Genomic DNA, 23,279 nt, shown 5'->3' with positions numbered 1-23,279 from the left:
TAAACTGTCTGCTGTACTTCAGAAAAATCCTTCAGGTCCCACAGATTGTTTGGTTTTTCAGCATTTTTGTGTGTTTGAACCCTTTCCAACAATGACTGTATGATTTTGAGATCCATCTTTTCACACTGACGACAACTGAGGGACTCATATGCAACTATTACAGAAGGTTCAAACACTCACTGATGCTCCAGAAGGAAAAGCGATGCATTAAGAGCTGGGGGTGAAAACTTTTTGAATTTTAAGATCAGGGTAATTTTCTGATTTTGTCTTCTGAGAAACATGTAAGTACCTTGTGTAGCTTCTGAAGGGCAGTACGAAATGAAAAAATATTAAAAATAAAAATATAATATTTAGGCAAAATAAGAAAAATGTACACATCTCCATTCTGTTCAAAAGTTTTCACCCCCGGCTTTTAATGTTTTTTTCCTTCTGGAGCATCAGTGAGTGTTTGAACTTTCTGTAATAGTTGCATATGAGTCCCTCATTTGTCCTTTGTGTGAAAAGACGGATCTCAAAATCATACAGTCATTGTTGGAAAGGGTTCAAAAACACAAAAATGCTGAAAAACCAAAGGAATTGAGGAACCTGAAGGATTTTTCTAAAGAACAGCAGGTAGTTTAACTGTTCAGGACAAACAAGGGACTCATGAACAACTATCACTAAACAAAAAACACAGCTGTGGATCATTCAGGTAACAACACAGTATTAAGAATCATTTGTATGTAAACCTCTGAATGGGGTAATTTTTATAAATTCAACTATTATTTTCTCTTGTGGACTATATGTATTTTATGTGGAATATATGATTCCTCTTATTTTGGTAAAATAATTTACATTGTACAGATTCTGCAAGGTGTATGTAAACTTATGACCTCAACTGTATACATGTGTTGTTCACAATTTTGAAGTGTGTAGTGTGGGCTCATTGGACCATTTTTCTATGACAGGCAAATGTCCTGTCAATGATTGTCAAGTTAATGTGTATTATCAGCGTTGTTATCAACAGGGACATCTGAAGGACCTATTAAGCTTTTATTATCAGACTTTTATTAGAAAGTCTATAAAGCATAAAGGATAAAGTGTGCCATTATGTTCTAATGGGATTAGACCTACAAGTTGTCTATCGATTTTAAGCTGTGCTCTTAAAAATAAAGGCTCTTTATGCATAGTAACTTGAAACCAACTTTCAAACCAAAATTTGAATGGATTCCTATTGAAATGACTGGATTTTGTCTATGAAATTTAACAGAGCAAGAGTACATGTGAATGCACCTTCAAAATGGTTCTTTTAAAAGGATTGTTAGGACAAAAATGAAAATTCTGTCACAAATTACTCACCCACATGCCGTTCCAAACCCGTTAGACACAAATCAAAACACAAATTAAGCTATTTTTGATGAAATCCGAGAGCTTTCTGACCCTGCATAGACAGCAATGCAACTACCACGTTCAAGGCGCAGAAAGGTAGGAAGGACATCGACAAAATAGTCCAGGTGACATCAGCGGTTCAACCGTAATTATATGAAGCTACGAGAATACTTGTTTTGCAAAGAAAACAAAAACGTGGTAGTTGTTTAACTGTCTATGCAGGGTCAGAAAGCTTTAGGATTTCATCAGAAATATCTTAATTTGTGTTCTGAAGATGAACGAAGGTCTTACGGGTTTGGAAAGACACGAGGGTGAGTAATCAATGACAGAATTTTCATTTTTGGGTGAACTATCTCTTTAAGAACGGTTCACTGATAGGTTCTTTGTGGAAAACTAAAATGGTTCCTCTATGGAATTGCTGCAAAACCCCTGACCCTTAATTGTTTAGAGTGTAGAAAAGAAGAAAGTACACACACAAGTGATCACAAGCAAAACTGAGATATGCACAAATGACCTTTTTGTTTGAGGACATAATGACAGTAAACAGTTATGGGCTTCATTTGAATACACATTTGTGAGAATGTTGTGAGTTCTTGGGGTCGTTCTTTCTTTCATAATAGTTTTCAACTCTTTACCCTATATTGACCCTGCTAAACTATTTGGCCACTTCAATGTCACATAAACTAATCCTTCTTTGCTTTGAAGTTTTTCTCAGCATGACACCGCATCTAGTTTCCTTTTAAACATCGCTCCGGTTTTTTGCTAAGCAGGTGCCAGCAATTTCCCCTTCTGTGCTACATTGCTGCCAAGTTACAGCTTGTCAACACAATCGCAGATGAAACAATAGCAGAAGTGGACCAGATGCATCAGATGAATTGTGGAGGTGTTTCCTCTGAGCTTTATCAAAAAGCAGCATGAAGCCGGCCGAGTGAGCCTGAAGTGAAATTAGTGTTAGACTCTCTCCCGCTCCGTCTGTCCGTGTTTCTGTCTTCAGAAAACATATCTTCATGCTGATACCTGTTCTAATTGCGATTCGGGGTAAAGGTGATTAGCATTTGTGACCGTGCCTAAAGCAGCCGGCCAGTTTAAGCCAAATTAAACCTCACCAATAAAACTCTTGACTGGGGACTTGAGTGGAAAATGTGGCACTTTTATTGAAGTCATTAATTCGCCTTGCAGGATGCCTGCCCTGGTCTCTCTAGAGACACACGGCCGCCTCGCCACTGGAGCATAAAACACAGTTAGGAAAGGATTAAATACCTGCCCTGAATCAATACCAGGGGAGACAGGCAGTTCTTACTCAGCTCACCTGCCATGGTCAGTCTGCTATGTGAACGTGCTGTACAGATATAATGGACCGTTCCTTGTAAAGCACATTGCTTCTCTCAGAAACTTTTCTCTGAGAACAAATAAAAGGACCAATGCTTAGTGCTCCAAAGGAAGATTCTCTGAAGTAGCGCTTCGTTTAACAGTTTTACTACTGATTCGATTTGACAAAATAAGAATGTAAGCCAGTAATTAGTTTAATTCACATGGATAGACAAAACCCAACATTCTCACAAAAGTGTGCCTATAATGGATGTTTATTTTCACTATGACCTCCAGCACAGAGGTTCATTTGTGTGTAATGCAGAGGTTAAGTTTCATTCTGTGTATCTCCGAATGTTTGCATTTGCTTATGTGTATGTTCGTGCGTAAGTGCATGTCCGCATAAGGAATAGACATATCAGGAAGTTAGTTTTTTTTTTTTTTTCTCCGCTTATGTAATGTACCGCATATACAATGAGATATGGGGATATAAATACACTGCTGATCAAAAGTTTGGGACCTTTTGTTGTTTTTAAAGTCTTTCATGCTCATCAAGGATGCGTTAATTTGATTAAAAATAGAGAAAAAAAACTGTAATATTGTGAAATATTATTGCAAGTTAAAATAACAGTCTTCTATTTTAATATGCTTTAAAGTATAATTTATTTCTGTGATGCAATGCTGAATTTTCAGCATCATTACTCCAGTCTTCATTGTCACATGGTCCTTCACTAATTATTCTAAAATACTCATTTATTATCAAACAGTTTTGCTGCTTAATATTTTTTTGGAACCTGTGATACTTTTTTCATTCTTTGATGAATAAAAAGTTAAAAAGAACAGCATTTATTCAAAATAAAAATCTTTTCTAACAATATAAGTTATGGCTGCACAATTAATCGAATTTCTAATCGTGATTACAATTACAGATGCCACAATTATGTAATCGTTCAAAGGCGCAATTACAAAAAAAAACAACAACAAACAAACAAAAAAATCCATTTACATTATTCTGCTTTCTTAAGATGTGTGTGTGTGTGAGAGAGAGAGTGTGTGTATTTTTCCTACAGGTTATTTTAAGGGTTTTTTTTCTTATTGTTTTAATTTTTAAATGTGTACTATTTTATATTTAAAGAAGAAACTATATATCGTATAAAGCTATTCAAAACATCATTCAATATAAATTGTGATAATCGCAATTAATAACTGCAATTACAATTTCAAGGGAATAATCGACAATTATGATTTTTGTCATAATCATGCAGCCCTAATATGTCTTTACTATCACTTTTTATCAATTTAACACATCCTTGCTGAATAAAACTATTATTTCTTTCAAAAAAATAAAGAAAGAAAATATTTATTGCACCAAAACTTTGAACATATATGTATATTGTTACAAAATATATTTAAATAATTGCTGTTCTTTTCACTGTATCTTTGCTGTATCCTGAAAAATAAAAAACCCTAAATATTAAGCAGTACAACTGTTTCCAGCACTGATAGTAAATCAGCATATTAGAATGATCATTTGACACTAAAGACTGGAGTAATAATGCAGAAAATTCAGCTTTGCATCAAAGGAATAAATTCTGTTTTAAAGTATATTAAAACAGAAAACCACAATTTTAAATTGCAATAATATTTAACAATATTACAGTTTCTGTATTTTAATCAAATAAACACAGCCTTGATAAATAGAAAAGACCTTTAAAAACATTAAAAATCGGCAGTGTAAGTGAAAGCATTCATCCATAAAAAGAGATATTCTGTACAATATCCAGACTTACCTTTTATATACACTGCTGTTCAAAAGTTTAGGTTTAGTGAATGTTTTAGCAAAGACACCAACTAATCAAATGTGACAGTAAACAGTTCTATAACAAAAGATTTATAATTCAAATAAATGTTGTCCTTTCAAACTTTCTATTCATCAAAGAAACCGGAGAAAAATGTATCAGTGTCCACAAAACCATAAAGCAGCACTGTTTTCAGTACTGGTAATAAGCACCAAATCAGTATTAAAATGATTTTTGAAATATCATGTGACACTGAAAAATTCAATGAGATTTTCATATATAATAGAAATAAAAATGACTTTAAATTTTAATAATATTTCACAATCTACTGCATTTATGATAAAATAAATACAGACTTTCAAAAGCATTAAAATCTTATGAACGCTGGTGTACAAGTTTAAAAGGACATAAAATTACCGTTAAATTAACCCATGTGACTGTATATTTCAAACATTTTAAAGCTTTGAAGAAGGAAAAGACATGGGCATGAAGAAAATGTTATTTGCTGAAAATCTTGCCCTCTAAAATCTCTCGTTTGCACATTTTCAAACTTGCTTCAGTGATGAGACACATGAGAACCATTTATGTTTGAATACATGCAAACACCAGTGATATTTGAGAACCAGGGTGAAAAGGAAGCAGATTTTAGGTCTGTTCTTTTCATAAAGCATATACATCATAAAGGCTTCAGAAGACCTAAATAGTGCAAGAATACTATAAACCATTTTTATGGTGTTCTTTTGGAGCTTGACAGTTCAGTGCGTGCTTTCCGCTTTTGTTTTATTGTTGTAGGCGAACCATTCCTTTAACAGTGGTTACAGTAACACGTTTACAATGGATATATAGCGAGCCAACATTCCAAGAGAGTTTAAAAGTTGAAATGGGAAGCTTAAATTTTATTAAAGTTGGGCTACTTTTCTAGATGCTTGAACTTGGAGTTCCTTTAAGAATTAAAGTTAATGAGCTTGATTTGTCTGTCTAGCTGTGCATCCGTGATCTAATTCAGAATGGCATCATCAGTTTGGCACCAGCATGGTGTGGTGAATGATCTGGTTATGCTCTCAGGTAGACACCACAAGTTTGTGTCCTGCCTAGCTACCTGCTTATTCATCATGCTGAGCAGTTTGGAGGCCAATTGAATTAGTTCCCTTTCAGTTGCCCAATGTTCTCATGTTAAAAGCCTGTGCTGTTTGAACAGCCAGGTGCGTCCTGGCAGTAAAAAATAAACGTTTAGTTAGGCTTCTTGCACCGCAACCATCATACTGAAGTCGACTTAAAGGAGCCATAATATTCTTCACTTGTAATGACACATTCATCAGCTCTTTTGTACTGTTGGCTAATGCAGTCCGCAAGACCAGAATGCTGTAAGTCTGTAATTACATTTATCTTTGTATGATTGTGTTTTTTCCACTAAACATCACTCTAGAACAGGAAGAATATGTCTTGATGACATCAGGAATATATTAATGCGTTCTATTCTGTATTAATCGCTAAATAGAATTCTGACGTTGATTTGTTTTGCAATAGCTGATTGTGTGTGTGCATTGGATTAAAGTGGACTGGCGGACCAGCACAAACAGTCCCTGTTCCTTTTGTTGTTCATGTCATAACATGTACGACTGTTATGGTTTTTATAGTTTCATAGTTAGGAAATATGTAGCAGGTGCCAAACCAGATCTGCGTGGTGTTACATAATTTTAGAATGGAAGGCTTCATTTCAAAAGCTTATGAGAAAAGATTAAATGACAGAAAACCTGCTCTCTGCTTTGAGGATGTGTATCATAAATGTGTATGCATACATTAGTGTATCAAAAAAAAGGATTGTAGATTAAAATAGATATGAATGTATAAGGGCAATGTATATAGCTGGCCTTTTCTTTAAATGTACTTCACTTTTTAATCACCTTTATGCCTTAAATGTTTTTGATACATTTTCCATTTAGGTCATAAAATTTGATTTGGAATATTATAATAAAATAAAATAATGAAAAAAATGAAATTTTTGATTGAATGTAGTATGTAAATTATAATAAACCATATACAAATACAGAGACTGTAGATATTCAAAGGGCATAAGAGTTAGCAAATGGTTGTTAAAAGTTACATCTTTGTTATTTTTAAATGTATTAGTGTTAAAAAGAAGAAGACGAAGAAATGCTTGGATGCCGGCAGGGAAAGGTGTCAAATCTCACCAGTCCACAATCTAGAAAAAGCAGTTAACCACAGGACTTGACCTCCCCTTTACCATATTCTCCAGGGCTAGGCATGAACCTGATATGTGACCCTGGACCACGAAACCAGTCTAAAGTAGCACGGGTATATTTGTAGCAGTAGCCAAAAATACACTGTATGGGTCAAAGTTATTGATTTTTCTTTTATGCCAAAAATCATTAGGATGTTAACTAAAGATCATGTTCCATGAATATACTTTGTAGATTTTCTACTGTAAATATATAAAAACCTAATTTTTGATTAGTAATATGCATTACTAAGAAGCTCATTTGGACAACTTTAAAGGCGATTTTCTCAATATTTCGATTTTTTTGCACCCTCAGATTCCAGATTTTTTTTTATCTTGGCCAAATATTGTCTTATCCTAACAAACCATAAATCAATGGAAAGCTTATTTATTCAGCTTTCAGATGATGTATAAATCTCAATTTCCAAAAATTATTGCTGTTTTCTTAGTCCAGGGTCACAGCATTAAATGCTGTACAGAACAAATGTGGTTCTTTTTCAGAATTTTCACATATTCATTACATATTTGAACTCTTGCTGTCAAAATGAGCACGTTAACGCAGGCGATTAATTGTTCCCATTTAATGTGTTAAAAATATTTAATGCAGTTAACTATGCAGGGGCTAGGGTTGGCAACCTCACTCACAACAGCTGCTTTTCTGTTTTTATGACCACATCTAATTAGAGACTTTTTAGATGTGCACTTCACTTCTGCGGCAGGCGCTAGTCAAACAAGCGCAGAAACGGTACAGGTGAAGGGAGCTTTAGTTGAATAACAGTGAACTGCGGTCAGATGAGATGTTGTCAGGGCCATATGTCAATAAAAACAAATTTTCCTGTCCTGTCAGCCGTTATACTGTGCTCGTAGCAAATTGCATGCAATTGCAGGCGGTGGCGTGCACTATAACCTGTATCACTTCATATTAAAACGTGAATAAAATTACGAGCATGTGTGTCAGATCCGTGTCATGTTCAGCAGCGGCAGCTCTTAAAGTAATAGCAGCCAAATAACGTAATAACCAAGCTGGTGTGAAAACTGTTAATCAAAGAACAAAAGAAAAAAAGAAATCAATAACTTTTGTAGCTTTAAGGATTTAAACGTGTCCATGTCTGTTGTCACCTTTGATATGGGCTTATATTGAATTTAATATTTAGTGTCTGATAAACGTATTCTGTATATTCCTACTTGCTGAAGGGCACAGTTAAATAATGGGTTTATGTGAAGATTGTTTTAAGCTCACTTAAATTAGAAGTTGTTATTTTTTATAGTATAATAAATTTTAAAATTGATAGCTCTCAATTATGCTGTATTGTTAAATTCTATAGTCAGTGGTTAAATATTAGGGGAAAAAAAGAACAATTTTCTAGAGACATCAGTAATACTGTTATCAATGATACTCACCGTCATAAAAAATACCTAATAAATATTTAAAATATACTGTCTTTATGTTGTGAATGAAATTATTGCAATATAAAAAACTATAAAAAACTGTTTTGTTTTTCACGATTATTTTCTGAAAAAATGTGCGATTAATAAGGGGTTTTTGTATCGATTGACAGCACTAATTTAACAAAACAGATTTTTGTAATGGCTAAAATCGACACATTGCACTTATTAGCACTTATTTTGCTCTGTATTCAAAATTAACTAAAAAGCTGAATACAGAAATTATTTTTCCATTGCAAATACAATATATGTGGACCACAAATTTCTTAATTTGCAGTTACTGTTTTTCTCTCATAAAATTCTCTCACATAATTACTGTGGTAAAACAACCTGTTGGGCTTCTGTGTATAAGCTCTTGTGTTAGAACTGGAGAGGACTTTTAAGATTTAATAGGATGAGATTTCGTGGAAAGAAATGGTTTCTAAGAGCTGCTCTTGACGGAGCTCTTGCTGCTGGGCAATTTCAGGAACAATTTTGAATCACTCAGCACAGATCTTTCCACTTTCTTTTACAGAGTACAGGTTATTGTCAGGCGTTCCTTTGTACCACAGCTGTAAAAAACCTTATCAGACAGGAATTATTGGAAATGATGAAAAATATATTTAAATTTGCTTCATTGTGCGCCTATAAACGTGTCCATGTCTGTTGTCACCTTTGATATGGGCTTCAAATAGTAAGGTTTTATCTAGCTCTAGATCTAGCTGTCCTTTTGTCCTTCCCGTGGACATTTTAATAAACCTTGTTTGACCCCGGTGTCTGTTGCACGTCCAGGAGTTTTGCCAGGCTTGGCTGTTGCATCCTTGATCTGATCTCCCACTAATGAGTGAATAAATGAATAATCAGTTGTTTCTATTTTAGATTCAGCCTTTTTTCTGAATGCCTCCATGTTGTTCTTTCTCTTCCCATCTCTCTCCAGCTCTTTCATTAAGAAATAGCGGAAAGACTTGTCTCTCAACACCTCCTGATTGGAAATCTGCCGGCTTCTCTTTTCAAATACTAACTGTATTTGTTATTGTGAAGGTGCTGTGATAACACTGGGGTCTTTCCCAGCAGACCAGAACTGAGGGAGGTTCAAGGCAGAGAGGGTCTTGTTAAGGCCGTCATTATTTAACATGACCCCACTGAATCACAGGGACGGCTGTCACAAAACATAAAGCTGTTAATAGCTCAGATAAAATCCATCTGGCAGCGTCCCGGCCTAATTCGTCACCCATGGTTACACAAAAATGCAAGTAGTTATTTCATGTATGCATATGCAACAGTTTGTTTGAGAAGTTATTTCCGCGTCTGCATTGTTGTGCGAATGCATGGTTACTTTGCAGAAACCTTCAGTTCGTTCTTCAAACTGGACAATAACAACATTAGTCATTTCATGACAGAGCTGGTGCCTTGGGAGATCAGGTCATTCAGAGGTCAAGTGTCCAGGCTTCCTTTTCCTATTAATTTTCCCTGCACGTACCATGTCTGTCACACAAGAAAGTGTGTTTCACACAACAAATCGAAAACTGCATCCACACGAGCGGGTAACAAAATTGACATTTGAGCCTTTAGGAATAAGGCTGATTTGATTGAGATAATTACCGTATTTAGACGCACTTGAAATTGAACCTAATTAAACAGGCTTCCTCGGAACGTGATAACATTTCGCAGAAGCCGATTATCTTTTATTTGTACGTATGCAGCAAAACCACGTTATCCTGTCTGGCTTCTGTAATAGATTTTTTAAAACAGCAATAGTTATTGAATGCCCGCCACTGAACGTTGCTCATGCAACATGCTGTACCCTTGGGTGGTTTGTCCTAATAGATCAGAAACTGTTGTCGTAAAATAAGTCCTGTATGTTCTGTATCTTTGACATTATGGCTTAATCTTGTCCCAGCTTTTGGTTGCTTATATTAGGACTATATTCCGGTCTTGAAATCAGGCAAAAGTTCAGTACTTAGGAGCATCACACCACACTATCTATCTATCTACAGTATCTACATCTATGTAACGGTCCGTTTTCAAAGTTTTCATAAGCTGTCCCGCTGTCTCTGGTAAAAAAATATGATGCAAGTGTGTCGTCACCAATGCTGATAGTTGGCAAAAATAGTGTGCATTTTTTTTTTTAGACTGTTACATTTGAGAGCATTAGAGAAACAGATCCCATGTTAAAAACATGTCCTAAAGTTTGAGTTTAAAAGGAAAGTTCAGCCAAAAATGAAAATTCTGTCATTAATTACTCACCCTCATGTCCAAAACCGTAAGACCTTCATTCATCTTCAGAACACAATTTAAGATATTTTTGATGAAATCCAAGAGTTTTCTGACTCTGCATGGACAACAATGCAACTGACACATTTAAGGCCCAGAAAGGTAGTTAAGACATCATTAAAATAGTCCATGTCACATCAGTGGTTCAACTGTAATGTTATGAAGCTATGAGAATACTTTTTGTGTGCAAAGAAAACAAAAATAACGACTTTATTCAACAATTTCTTCTCTTTGAAGCATGTTCACAGCATCTGACGTAAGAAGATGCATGCCGAACATAAATCAGTCTTTGTAAACATGTCTGAAGAATATACGAACTAAGAGAGATGGATGTTCTACATCAGAAAGCCGTCTCCAATGTCAGCAGCACCACATGCATGTGTCGTGATACTATCGTGAATGCACGTCAAAGACTGACACGTAAGAGAAGAAATTGTTGTTGTTTTCTTTGCGTGCAAAAAGTGTTCTCGTAGCTTCATAACATTACGGTTGAACCACTGATGTCACATGGACTTTTTTAACAATGTCCTTACTACCTTTCTGGGCCTTGAACGTGTCAGTTGCGTTGCTGTCTATGCAGGGTCAGAAAGCTCTTGGATTTCATCAAAAATATCTTAATTTGTGTTCCGAAGATGAATGAAGGTTTTACGGGTTTGGAACAAGTACTCAATGGCAGAATTTTCATTTTTTGGCTGAAGTTAAATACTCAGACCCACCCTTATAGCCATAAACACATTTAACTAATGAGTAACCTAAGGAGAGCCAAGAATTTGAGATCTTTGAAAACTGAGTACCAGAAATGACCCATAAATTGTGTGTGAGCTTTAGCTGTGAGCCATGTCCATTGTGTTACGACGGAAACTTATTCACTCCAGTGGTCTGTTAAACATGCAACAGGGTTCAGGTTAATGTCACTCAAATTTTGAGTAAATTCCATTTCGTTATTAAGAATGAACAATGCAGAATTTCACATGACTGTTTGAGCCCATTTCGGTTTGTTGTACCACCACAAATCAAAGAGTAGAACAAAATGCGTATTAGTACGGGTTGTTATTACTGATAAGGTTTAGGCTAATTTAAACACCTGTAATTATGCATTGACAGCAGTGTTGGGCTAGTTACTTAAAATGAATATATTACTCATTACAAGTTACTCCTTTCAAAAGTAATATTATTACATTACTTATTACTCCCAGCCAATAGCAGGAATTAGTTACACTACTAGTCACATTACTTTTCCATTACATCCCAAAAACTTGGTAATTACATAATTGTTGCAGCCTGAATCAAACTGATGACAAGCCACAATTTTTAAACAACTTCTGTTATTTAATAAAACAGCAACAGAGCTCAAGCAGGTAGAACCAACCAAACATGTTATGCTTCCCAATAGCATAAAAGGATATTTCACCCAAAAATGATAGCCCATTATTTACTCAACCTCCAGGCATCCTGGGTGTATATGAGTTCCTTCTTTCAGACGAATCCAGTTGGCGTTATAATACAAATTATCCTGGCACTTCCAAGCTTTAGAATGGCATGGGCGGGTGTTTCTCTTCATCAGTCCAAAACAAAGAAGCAAGACATATACACCTAGGATACCTGGAGGATGAGTAAATAATGAGCTAATTTTCATTTTTAGGTGAACTATCCATTTAATTGGTAGCTGTAATTATAATCTTGATTACTTTCAGTTGTTTTTTCAGTCATTTGTTCCGCTTCTACTGAGCAGTCCTCTTCTGAGAAGTGTTTTTCATGACTTCATGACACAATACTATTTCTATTCTCATTAGAGACTATAGATACTTATTTCTTTGTACTCCAGAGTGTCAATATTGAGCGTGATGGTATCACTGACCACTACTGCAAAGCAGGTGTCCCTGATTATCCATAGCCTCATTTCCAGGGTTATGGGAGATAGGGTCCGACATCCGAGTGCTTTGTTCATCTGTCTATAGAGGCAAAATGCAGTAACAGGTCTTTATTCTGTGCTTTATGTTACCCCAGTGATCATGGACAAAGGCCAGCTATATTTGTTTACACTGCATCAAAAGATCTTCTCCTTTTGTGTAATGCAAACTTTGATATTATCAAAAGTTGTAAATGCACACAAAGTGCGTATTTTACTCTGAGATATCTTTTTACATCGTCACTGCCAGTTATGTCCCCACACACTTATCAACAAACCTGGATGAAAATGAAGTCGGGTTGACAACTTTCCAGTGGTTTACATTCCATCATCTTTAAGTCTTTCGTGCCCTGTGGAGCTTTGTGCTTTTCTCTATTAAAGGATACATTGTTATCTGCCACTATGAGATATTGATATTGGAGCAGAATGACAGATTGGATTAGGCCAGTGATTTTTAGGCCTCTGTTGGCATATCGGTCACCGTTACTGGCCCCAGGCAGGGCAGCGGACCTCTGCTGTTATCTCATATTTCCTACTGACTGAAAAGCATCAAGCTCACAAGCAATATCTTAAGACTGGTGCCACACTAGGGAAGTTCTCTATCACTCCAGTAACTGTTTGGTTCAATAGTGGACAAAATAGAGTGCAGGTCATTTTTAGCATTTGTTTTAGAGTAAAATAGGATTCATTTCCTCGTTCAGTGCAAAACTGGTTTTCATTTTAAGTTTCTTTTTAAGTCTTGTATCTTTTGTAAAACAGTAGTCAGTTTTGAGTTTGGCTTTGCAACAAGGACATATATGCTGTAATCTTAAACCAGCAGCAGTATATATAACAGCAGTATGACTATATACAAAGTCCCTTTAAGGCAAACTAGTATTTGTAATGCCCCAAAATTGTTTAAGTGACAACTCGAATAAAACCTCATTCTGTTGGTAACCAACAGGTTTGGAATAACATGAGGGTGAAAACTATCCCTTTGGTTGAACTGTCCTTTTAAAGGGATCCCCAGGTATTAAGACTCGAATGGCTTAATATAACGTAAATGACGTTTCTTACTGAAATATGTAGTAGAAAACCCATTAAATATTTACATTATTTAAAAAATCCACATTGTTTTACATATTTTGGACTATGGTGGGCGCCCTTATTTTGCTGAATTTAAATGGCTGCATTTTGTAAGCTGCTGGCGCTACCTGTTGCTACAACACAACTATAATAAAATACTTATACGATGACCACAGCTGCTGATTTTTGAAGTTGAGGGAGAAAATATTGGATATTGGAGTTTTTCGACATACCCTAACTGCCTTGAACCAGAATACACAGAGTTCAGGGAGAGAAAGGCAAGATGAGCGTTTGAGATTTAAAAGTATTTAAATTGTATTTTTTTAATGAAAACAATGCAGACAATTATATGGAGAAAAATGCTGAAATGTTTTTCTCAAAAAACATAATTTTTTTACAACTGAAGAAAGAAAGACATGAACAAGGGGGTGAGTACATTATATGTGAATCTTTGTTTTAGAAGTGGACTTCTCCTTAAAACCAAATGCTGTACCATCGATTTTTCCCCACAAGGAGTCTAAACACCCCTGGATATCAAGTGAAATCCGTGCTGAGAAACTTCTTCAGTGGCTGCAGCATCATGACAAGCGTCTGCATGTTTACATCCTGCCAGGATGGCATCTAGCGTTTCTTGTCTCTGCTATTTGTAAGCTCTTGCAGTAGCTGTGGTCTTCTAAAAGCCCCAAAGGCAGAGTGCAACCATTTTACATCATCGAAAAAATGGCACCTCCCATAGTCCAAGATATGTATTAAACACTGTGGATTTTTTAAATAGCGTAAATCTTTTGTGGGGTTTTTTTACTACATATTTCAGTAAGAGATATAATTCTACATTACATTAAGCCATACAAGTCTTAATATTCAGGGTTCCATTTAAGAGGTTTCACACATTTTTAACTTTTCAATAAGGCTGTCAAATCGATTAATCACGATTAATCGCATCCAAAATTTAAATTCCTGTTTACATAATATAGGTGTGTACTGTTTATATTTATATGTCATACACACATACATTATGTAAACATAAACTACTTTCGGATGTGATTTATAACGATTAATTGGCAATCCTTTTTTTATTAGTTCAAGTTGTTATAATGTATGTTCTTTGAAAATGTATAATTTCCAAAGAACACATTGACATCTTAGTTAGAGATGTAAAATGTTCCAGTAGGATAAGTTTCAGAGCAAACATATTTTAGTTTAGAGAATGAACTGATCTGATTTATGCTTTTGGAATTTTATTCGTTATCCCCAGAGTCTGAAATGCGTTGAGTCATTTCTCCACATTGTTCAGCTATTTCCTTTGAGTCTGAAGTGGCTTACTGACTTACTTTGAAGTTATAAAATTAGTTACATTTACTGTAGGAAGAAAAAAAATGTACACAAGAAGCATGTGTAAAATGTTATAATTTTTTTTTTTTTACCTGAATTACATGTTTGGAATATTATTGTGCTGTCTTGATGCTAAGGTTTGGGTATGTACTGCCACCCAGTTAACAAACTAGCAAGTCTCATTTATCACTTCTGCAGTGGCAGTTCTGAATCTATAAACAATATGAAGCAAACAGCAAGCTTGGTGTCACTCCAGGGACTGTGCCTGTACCACATCACTATTATTAAATAACAACACCATTTAAGAAAAGGCTGCTTGTTATCCTTGATGAGTGCAGGAACTGCACATGTGACAAATTGTGGAAGTGAAAGTGGAAGGAATCTGTATTATTATTGCTTTGTTTAATAAAAAAAAAACAATATCCAAATGATTAAATTGTTAAATTATTAAAGTAATATAAATTATTCATTTAAACTCATATAATTGTTATATTTTGTGTTAGTCAATCCTTATTGTTAACTTCTTTTTTCAGTAACACTGTGCGAATCAGAAAGGTTTTATAAAAAATGCCTTGCATGTGCAAGGAGCATGTATGTCACCTGTCAAGCCATAATGTTCTGCTCTGCTATTTTATATCATATTTCCTCATACTAGAAGGTACGTATAATCTGCTTGATCTAAGGAGAAAAACTACCTTCTTCATACCAAGATCTATGTAAGATCTGCACAGATATAAACCCTGGAGAACAAGATGGATGTTTGTAATGAATGTTAATTCAGTTCAGCTCCAAACAAACAGATGCTAATGCGCGGATGACCAAGGGTTAGGAGTGGGAATAGGAAAACATACACTCATTGTATCACAGTGAAAACCTAATCTAACAAATACACGCCACTGCCCTGGAAAGGACATATCTTAACAATAACAAAAATCGCAAACACTGCAGAGATCATAAATAATAGGGCTGCCCTCGACTAAAGATTTTTCAGGTCGACTAGTAGACGTTCATTTTAAGCATTAGTTGACTATTAGTCACACGTTCATTAATAAACTATATAAATCATATATATGATGAGCTTGAGCTAATAAGGTGAGCTTGAGCTAATAAGCGCTCAGGCACCGGCAAATATAATAATTATTAATGTATCAGGTAAAAACAACAAGGAGACCGCATTAACATTTTAATAACTTATTAATAAACTAGTGCTTTCTTTGTTTTCGGCTTAAGAGATGAAGTCGGCGACACTGACTGGTAATCTGCAGTAGTGGATGCGCCTACATGTTTCATAAGGATTACGTAATCTGGGAGTATTTGTTTTTTATTTGAATTGGTTCCTTCAAAAGTAGACACTCTCTAAAGATAGCCTATATTTTTCATGTCTGTAAGACAAGTATACACAGAGTTTCGAAGTTTCGCACTCAAGTTCACAGAGACCGAGATGGCAGAAAGTGCATCCTGTTTGCTTTAATTATTTTACAAAAGCACAATGTTTCGTTGTCATTCTTTTTGGGGGGGGGTCTTTTTTTGTGTCTATAATGGACAGGACAGTAGAGAGATGACAGGAAAGTACTGAGCGGAGAGAGGGGACTGGGATCGGCAAAGGACCTCGAGATGGGATTCAAACTCGGGTTGTGCTATATGTCAGCGCACTAGCCACAAGGCTATTGGCGCCGACTCATTGACATTCTGAGTGTACACAAATAAACGTAGTCTTTTGATTTGAAAGATTAGTTTTACGACACCTCCATCTGTCATGCAGTAAGCACACTACTGTTCAGCTTCCACACTCCGCACAGACACTTCAATAGCGCACATTTTTCTAGGTTAACATTAGATTTAATGGCCATGTAAAGTTGCTATTACTATAGCCATATTTGAGGTCGATGAATGGTAGGTGAGCATTTGGATGTCCTGCCCGGTGTACTATATTACCACATAGACCAGCCGGTAAGGATCTGTCCTTCACGGACTGAGTGACTTTTTTTGCGACTAATAAAATTTTGGTCAACCAAGCCTCTTCTCATCGACTAATGGTTGGTCGACTATTAGAGGGCAGCCCTAGTAAATAATGAATCATGTGACTCCTAAACCTCACATAAATGTTCTTTTCCTTTTTTGCAGATGGATGTTGTTGGACACACCGAAGAAGATTAGTCATTGTGCGACCTTCACAAATGGACATGACAGTTTCATACTGCTAAAAAAACCTTGACCCCACCTGAAACCACTCCATGGTGATCATTTGACAAGGATTAATGGCATGTTCTCTTGTGGGCACGTCTTTGACCTCTGAGCTCTCTGAGAGGTTAAAACAACACTAGCCATGAAATGTGGTAGAGACATGTGACACGTCAAGCCCACCATGCTAGACCGTAGTGGGCTACAGTGTTACAGTTACAATCCAACACATGAAAGCTAAAAGGAAACCTCTTAACTTTCTAGTCTCATTTTTAAACATGGCTTGAGTTGATGAGTTGATGATTATATACGTCTCTGAGGTAGCAAAGAGACCATGTGTAACATCTCAACCTCGTGCAATGTTGACTCGAACATAGACCAGTTCTTCCAGCCGGCGCTATATATTATCGTCATCGTCCTTGGCTTCCCCACCAACTGCATGGCCCTGTGGGCCGCGTACATGCAGGTCAGACAGAAGAACGAGTTGGGGGTCTACTTAATGAACCTCTCTGTAGCTGACCTCTTGTATATAGCCACTTTGCCACTTTGGATCGACTATTTCGTCCACCATGACAACTGGATCCACGGTCAGGTGTCTTGCAAGCTGTTCGGTTTTATCTTCTACACCAACATCTACGTCAGCATCGCCTTCCTCTGTTGCATTTCTGTGGATCGTTACTTGGCGGTGGCTCACCCCCTGAAATTCGCAAAAGTCCGCAGGGTTAAAACAGCCTTGCTGGTCAGCGTCGTTGTGTGGGTAACGGAAATAGTGGCCAACTCTGCGCCTCTCTTCCACGATGAGCTTTTCAAGGACCGCTTCAACCACACCTTCTGCTTCGAGAAGTATCCAATGCAGGATTGGGTAGCCGGGATGAACTTGTACCGCACTTTCCTCGGCTTCTTAGCACCTTGGGGAGCAATGTTGGCTGCGTACAGAGGCATCCTGAGAGCTGTGCGCACTAACGTCTCCACTGAGCGCCAAGAGAAAGCTAAAATCAAGAGGCTGGCCCTCAGTTTGATCCTCATCGTCCTCCTCTGCTTCGCTCCATACCACGTCCTCCTTTTGTGGCGCAGCGTGCTCTTCCTCAGCAACCCCTGCGATTGCGGTGCAGAGGAGAACTTGTTTGGTGCTTATCATGTGACTCTAGCACTCACCAGTCTTAACTGCGTGGCGGACCCCATCCTCTACTGCTTTGTCAACGAAGGGGCCCGTCATGATGTTGGCCGGGCCCTGGCCACTCTCTTTGGCCTCTTCCAGCGGGGACAAAGCCCAGAGACACTCATGGGGGCGTCCATTACTGTTGAGACACCCCTGGCTATGAAGAAGCCTGATTTCTATGGTGAGGTCAAAACGAATGCCTATAAAACTGACATTGAAGTGCTCAAAGACGAGTGCCTTCAAATGACCATTCTCAGTGTTAAAAAGTGAAGTTAGATGCCGATGTAGCATACAGCGGCCCCATAAAGTGTGTGGACACTTGCACACTTAAAACTGAGTTTTTACTGAAATTAGCAAAATATTAAACCAAGTGGCATCTGCAAATGTCATTCCAAACCTGTAAGACCTTTGTTCATCTTCGGAACACAAATTAAGATGTTTTTGATGAAGTCCGAGAGCTTTCCAACAGCAATGCAACTACTACGCTAAAGGCCCAGAAAGGTTGTAAGAACATCGGTAAAATAGTCTATGTGACATCTGTGGTTCAACCATGATGTTGTGAATACTTTTTGTGTGCAAGGAAAACAAAAATAACGACTTCAACAGTTAACTACAACTATTAACTACAACTACAACTAACTTCAACACTATTCAACAATTTCTTCTCTTCCACGTAAGTCTTTGATGCGCATTTAGGACAGTACCACGACAAGCCCTTACTATCTTTCTGGGCCTTGAATGTGTCAATTCCATTGCTGTCTATGCAGGGTCAGAAAGTTCTCAGATTTCATCAAAAATATCTGAAAGGAGAAGTCCACTTCCAAAACAAAGATTCACATATAATGTACTCACCCCCATCATCCAAGATGTTCATATCTTTCTTTCTTCAGTCGTAAAGAAATTACGTTTTTTGAAGAAAACATTTCATTTTCATACTTTTTAATCTCAAACGCTCGTCTTGCCTTACTCTCCCTGAACTCTGTGTATTCTGGTTCAAGAAAGTTAGGGTATGTCGAAAAACTCCAATCGTATTTTCTCTCTCAACTTCAAAAATCATTTCAAAATCATCCTACATCGCTGCAGAAGTTCTGACCCAGTCTTTGCAAAGTGAACATGCAAAGAAGATCAAACACCCTTAACAAAAAAGGTAAAACAGCGATATAGGACGATTTCAAAGTTGAGGGAGAACATGAGATGGGAGTCTTTCAACATACCCTAACTGTCACGAACCGGAAAAAAAACAGGCAGAGCGTTTGGCATTAAAAAGTATATAAATTGTATTACTTTTATTAGAATAAGCAATCGTTACGCTAAATAAGACTCTTCTTGCTCGGGTGGGATCGCCTACAGCCGCATTTGGGATTGTTTTAAGCTGCATTTAAACTGCATTTTGGAAGTTCAAAATCGGGGCACCATAACAGTCCATTATATGGAGAAAAATGCAGAAATGTTTTCCTCAAAAAACATAATTTATTCATGACTGAAGAAAGAAAGACATGAACATCTTGGATGACAAGGAGGTGAGTGCATTATTTGTAAATTGTTGTTCTGGAAGTAGAGTTCTCTTTAAATTTGTGTTCCGAAGATGAATGAAGGTCTTACGGGTTTGGAACAACATGAGGGTGAGTAATTAATGACAAAATCTTCTTTTTTGGGTAAACTATCAATTTAGTTCACTTCGTAAGCCATTTTGTCACTGATTTTTAAAGCCATAAGTATCCTTAGTTATTGGCGCAAATGCTTAGCTTACTGGTTGATAGCATGCACGAACACAGGCCCTCAACAAATGCGCACTATGAAGTTTTGTCCTTGTCCAGCGTCTACGCTAATTCTCTCTAGAACTTATAACCGATAAAATGGTTGTGTACTAAAGTTGCGTGTATCTGTTAACTCCCTCAACTGTTTGCCAGTGAGAGCGTCTATTGTCGTTGCCGTCTCCAGTAGTTTGTTTTTTGTTTTGTTTGTAAAACAATGGGCTGGTAGCAGTGTCACCACCTTGTGGACAAGCTAATTACTGCAAAAAAATCAAGGTGTGTGTGCGAGCTGCACACATCCAGTGTAGGTATTATAAAGATGAAGTTACATCAGGTTAATTTTAGTAGATGTATGAAGTTTCGCTAGCATCTGAATAATTTTTTGTCTTAATTGTGAACAATACTTGTTCTATACTTTTGTTTTACTATTTAAAACCCAACAAACTTGTTTTTCTTGTTTCTTTTTAGTTTGAAAACTGCTTGTGTTATCTATCTAAAACAATGCCACTTGATTTGATTTTGTTATATAATGCAAAAACATTCAGCATTTAAGTGTGGCTTAAAGGTATGGTTTACTTAAAAAATTTAATTTTGTCATCATTTATTCACCATCATGTCAATCCGGTTGCAAAGGGGTGGAAAATTTCCGGAAACGTTCCACTTTTTTGCAACCCTATTTTAAACCTGTATGACTTTCTGAGTACTCAAAAGAAGATATTTTTATAATGTGTTTTTTTCATACATAAAATGACAGTTAATGAATCCAACAGGATTGTTTTGGACCCCATTTCATTACAAAAACAAAATTTAAACATTCCTTATACTATCTTGTGTTCCACTAAAAAAACACACAGGTTTGGGATGGCATAATTCTGATTAAACAATGACAAAATTTTGATTTTTGGGTGAACAATCTCTTTAAGTGAAGATATTTTGGGGCTGCTGTATATAAAGGTGCACTTTCTGACGAAACCTATACCAACACCTATGTGGACCTCATGTTTTACCCAGAAACACTATGATAAAATCTTTTACTTGGAGATGAGGATTAATCAATGTCAGCAAAATGCTGATGTCAAAAATCCCTTCTCCTTTTGAATGTTTTATATGTACATGCCAGCCATTTGTGTCTGTTCTTTTAGATTTTGAGGAAATATACTCTGCTATCTCTGTTTTGACATTACTGCTCATTTTAAGCAAGCCCGTTTATTTATTACCCCACTCTTGTCACAGTCAACGCAAATACAGTCTAGGCTGTTTCTGGTGTCATATCTTAATATGCATCTTAATACACTGTATAAAGTCTTAACAAGACTCTTCAACAAGAGGAGCGTGTTTCTCTCAGCCGTGTCTTGTATGACATACTTTGTGTTTGGTGGCCCACAGATACTCAAAATGGAAACTGTTTTCCAAACAATGGGCTTTGCTGTTGTTTACATTTTTTTTTCATTAGTTCTCCAGGTGCCCTATTTCAGCCTAGCAAACTGTAAGTCCTGAATGTCAGCAGTGAGAAAGTGCAATGTAATGGATTCGCTGTTATGCCAAAATAAAATATGTGATGTCGGTCGTTTTTCTGTTGTGTAGTTCTCAGCTCTTTTCTTTAGATAGTTCTGCTATATTCTTTATTTGGCAACAGATGTTCTGAAAGGAAGTGATAAATTGATATGTAAATAAACATTTGAATGCTTTATTACATCTTGCATGATTAAGGGCAATGGGACTAGGTTTTCTAACCTGAAGTTGAGTTGACAAATGTGGTCATGTGCAGTGGAAAAAAACTATGTAGCACTGAAGAAGAAACATATTTCTGTCAACATGGCCGTTCACGTGAAGATGTGGTATTACAGATATGAGTCATTTTGACTACCACCAGCCACAGTAAAGAAGAACCAAGCTGCTTGTGAAGTGTGTCAGATTATTAATAGAGCGGAACACTGAGCTGCCAGTAATATGCTCAGGGGAGAATTCTTACATATTCTGTAAACACAAGACTTTATCTCCAAAATATTTATGTATGCTAAGTCTGCTAATTCCTGCGTGTTGTACACAGGAAATCTTTCTGTACTAGGAATCTGTTTTGCTGTCATTAGTGTTAAAAATTACAATTCTATGTTTGTTTGTTTTTTTTTTACTTCGAATTACCAGTTTCAAAATCATTCTGATGGTCCACTGACTTCTAATAAGGCAAATGCATCCTGTTTCTTTTCAACACTCCACCTAAATATTTGTTCAGGGAATAAGTTTGTATTTCTATCTAGTAAATTCACTCACTTAATGGTATATATGCATATATATATATATTTACACAGTTACTTTAATTTATTTAATTTGCAAATGTTACAAAATATGACATAAAAAGTGTACAAATCACTCGTTTTTCTAAAGAAAAACTATCCAACAGCGACACCAGCAGGTAAAGTTACAGTGGGAGTCTGTGTCTCTCACCTCCCCTGAGCCCATTGAGTTTTAACAGACCCCCTAAAGCATGCTGTGAGTTTAGTGGGGGGTACTTGAGAATGAATGAACAAAAGTCATGTGAGAGGAGGCAATGCCTCCATCACGCTATGACTGAATATGACTGGCTATGATCGGTTTATGCGATAAATCCCACCTCTTATGTTTTGCGCATTCACGAATCAGACTGAATAAACAATATAATGGCGTTGATAAGAAGACAAAAAAAGTAAGCAACTCAAACAAAGTATCACCACTTTTTTAAGTCGAAATTAAACTTCAAATGGTCTGAAAACATGATCTGTGAGGGGGTTTTTTTGTAAGCAAGTCAGCTTGTTGAAAATAAAAGTAGACCCCATCTCTGCCACTAAATAATAAAGAAAAAAGATTAATGCGACTTTTTGTCTCACAATTATGATTTTTTTTTTCCTCAGAATTGTGAGATATAAACTTGCAATTACAGGTTGTAAAGTCAGAGCTGCGAGACAAACTCTCAAATTTAAAAAAATAAACTCACAATTCTGAGAAATAAAGTCAGAACTGCGTGATATAAACTCGAGAAAAATTGCGAGAAAATAGCAATACTACTATTTATTTCTTGCGATTGCGAGTTTGCATCTTGCAAAAAAAAAAAGACATTTTTCTCTGAATTGTGAGATATGAACTCCCAATTGTGAGTTATAAAGTCCAATTTTGAATTGTGAGTTTATATTTTGCTTAATTTTGTTACTTTATGTCTCGCAATTCGGACTTACATTTGTGAGATTATATCATGCATTTCTTACTATATTTCTCAGAATTGTAAGCTTATATCTCAGTGAGATATAGCTAAACTTGAAATTGCGAGTTATGAAGTCAGAATTGCGAGATATAAACTCTCAACTGCGAGTTATAAAGTCTGAATTGTGACCCAGATAGCACATGTAAATAAATAAAAAATAAAGGTGACATGTACGTCTGCAAGATGTCTATTAAAGATTACTTGATCTGGAAAGCATCTGCTGTGTACAAA

At 36.4% G+C, this 23,279-nt stretch overlaps 1 protein-coding gene across 5 annotated transcripts in view; it reads left to right on the top strand.

Annotated features, from left to right (window-relative positions):
- gpr4 (G protein-coupled receptor 4) overlaps positions 1-21,383 on the top strand; it is a 32,581-nt gene extending 11,198 nt beyond the window's left edge. For 4 of the 5 annotated variants that reach the window (XM_051129964.1, XM_051129965.1, XM_051129962.1 and 1 more), the window contains exon 2: positions 16,844-21,383. In XM_051129964.1, the coding sequence (XP_050985921.1) occupies positions 17,235-18,329 (1,095 nt within the window). In that variant the 5' untranslated portion in view covers positions 16,844-17,234 and the 3' untranslated portion in view covers positions 18,330-21,383. Of the gene's footprint in view, positions 1-5,761; positions 5,840-16,843 lie in introns of those variants that run through there. The other variant, XM_051129966.1, reaches the window with a different exon arrangement.
- Positions 21,384-23,279: the final 1,896 nt, after the last annotated feature.

This window comes from Labeo rohita, chromosome 15 (assembly GCF_022985175.1).
Source record: "Labeo rohita strain BAU-BD-2019 chromosome 15, IGBB_LRoh.1.0, whole genome shotgun sequence".
NCBI classification, from domain to species: Eukaryota; Metazoa; Chordata; class Actinopteri; order Cypriniformes; family Cyprinidae; genus Labeo; species Labeo rohita.
Note: the sequence above shows the minus strand (reverse complement) of the source record. Positions and strands in the feature narration are given on the sequence as shown.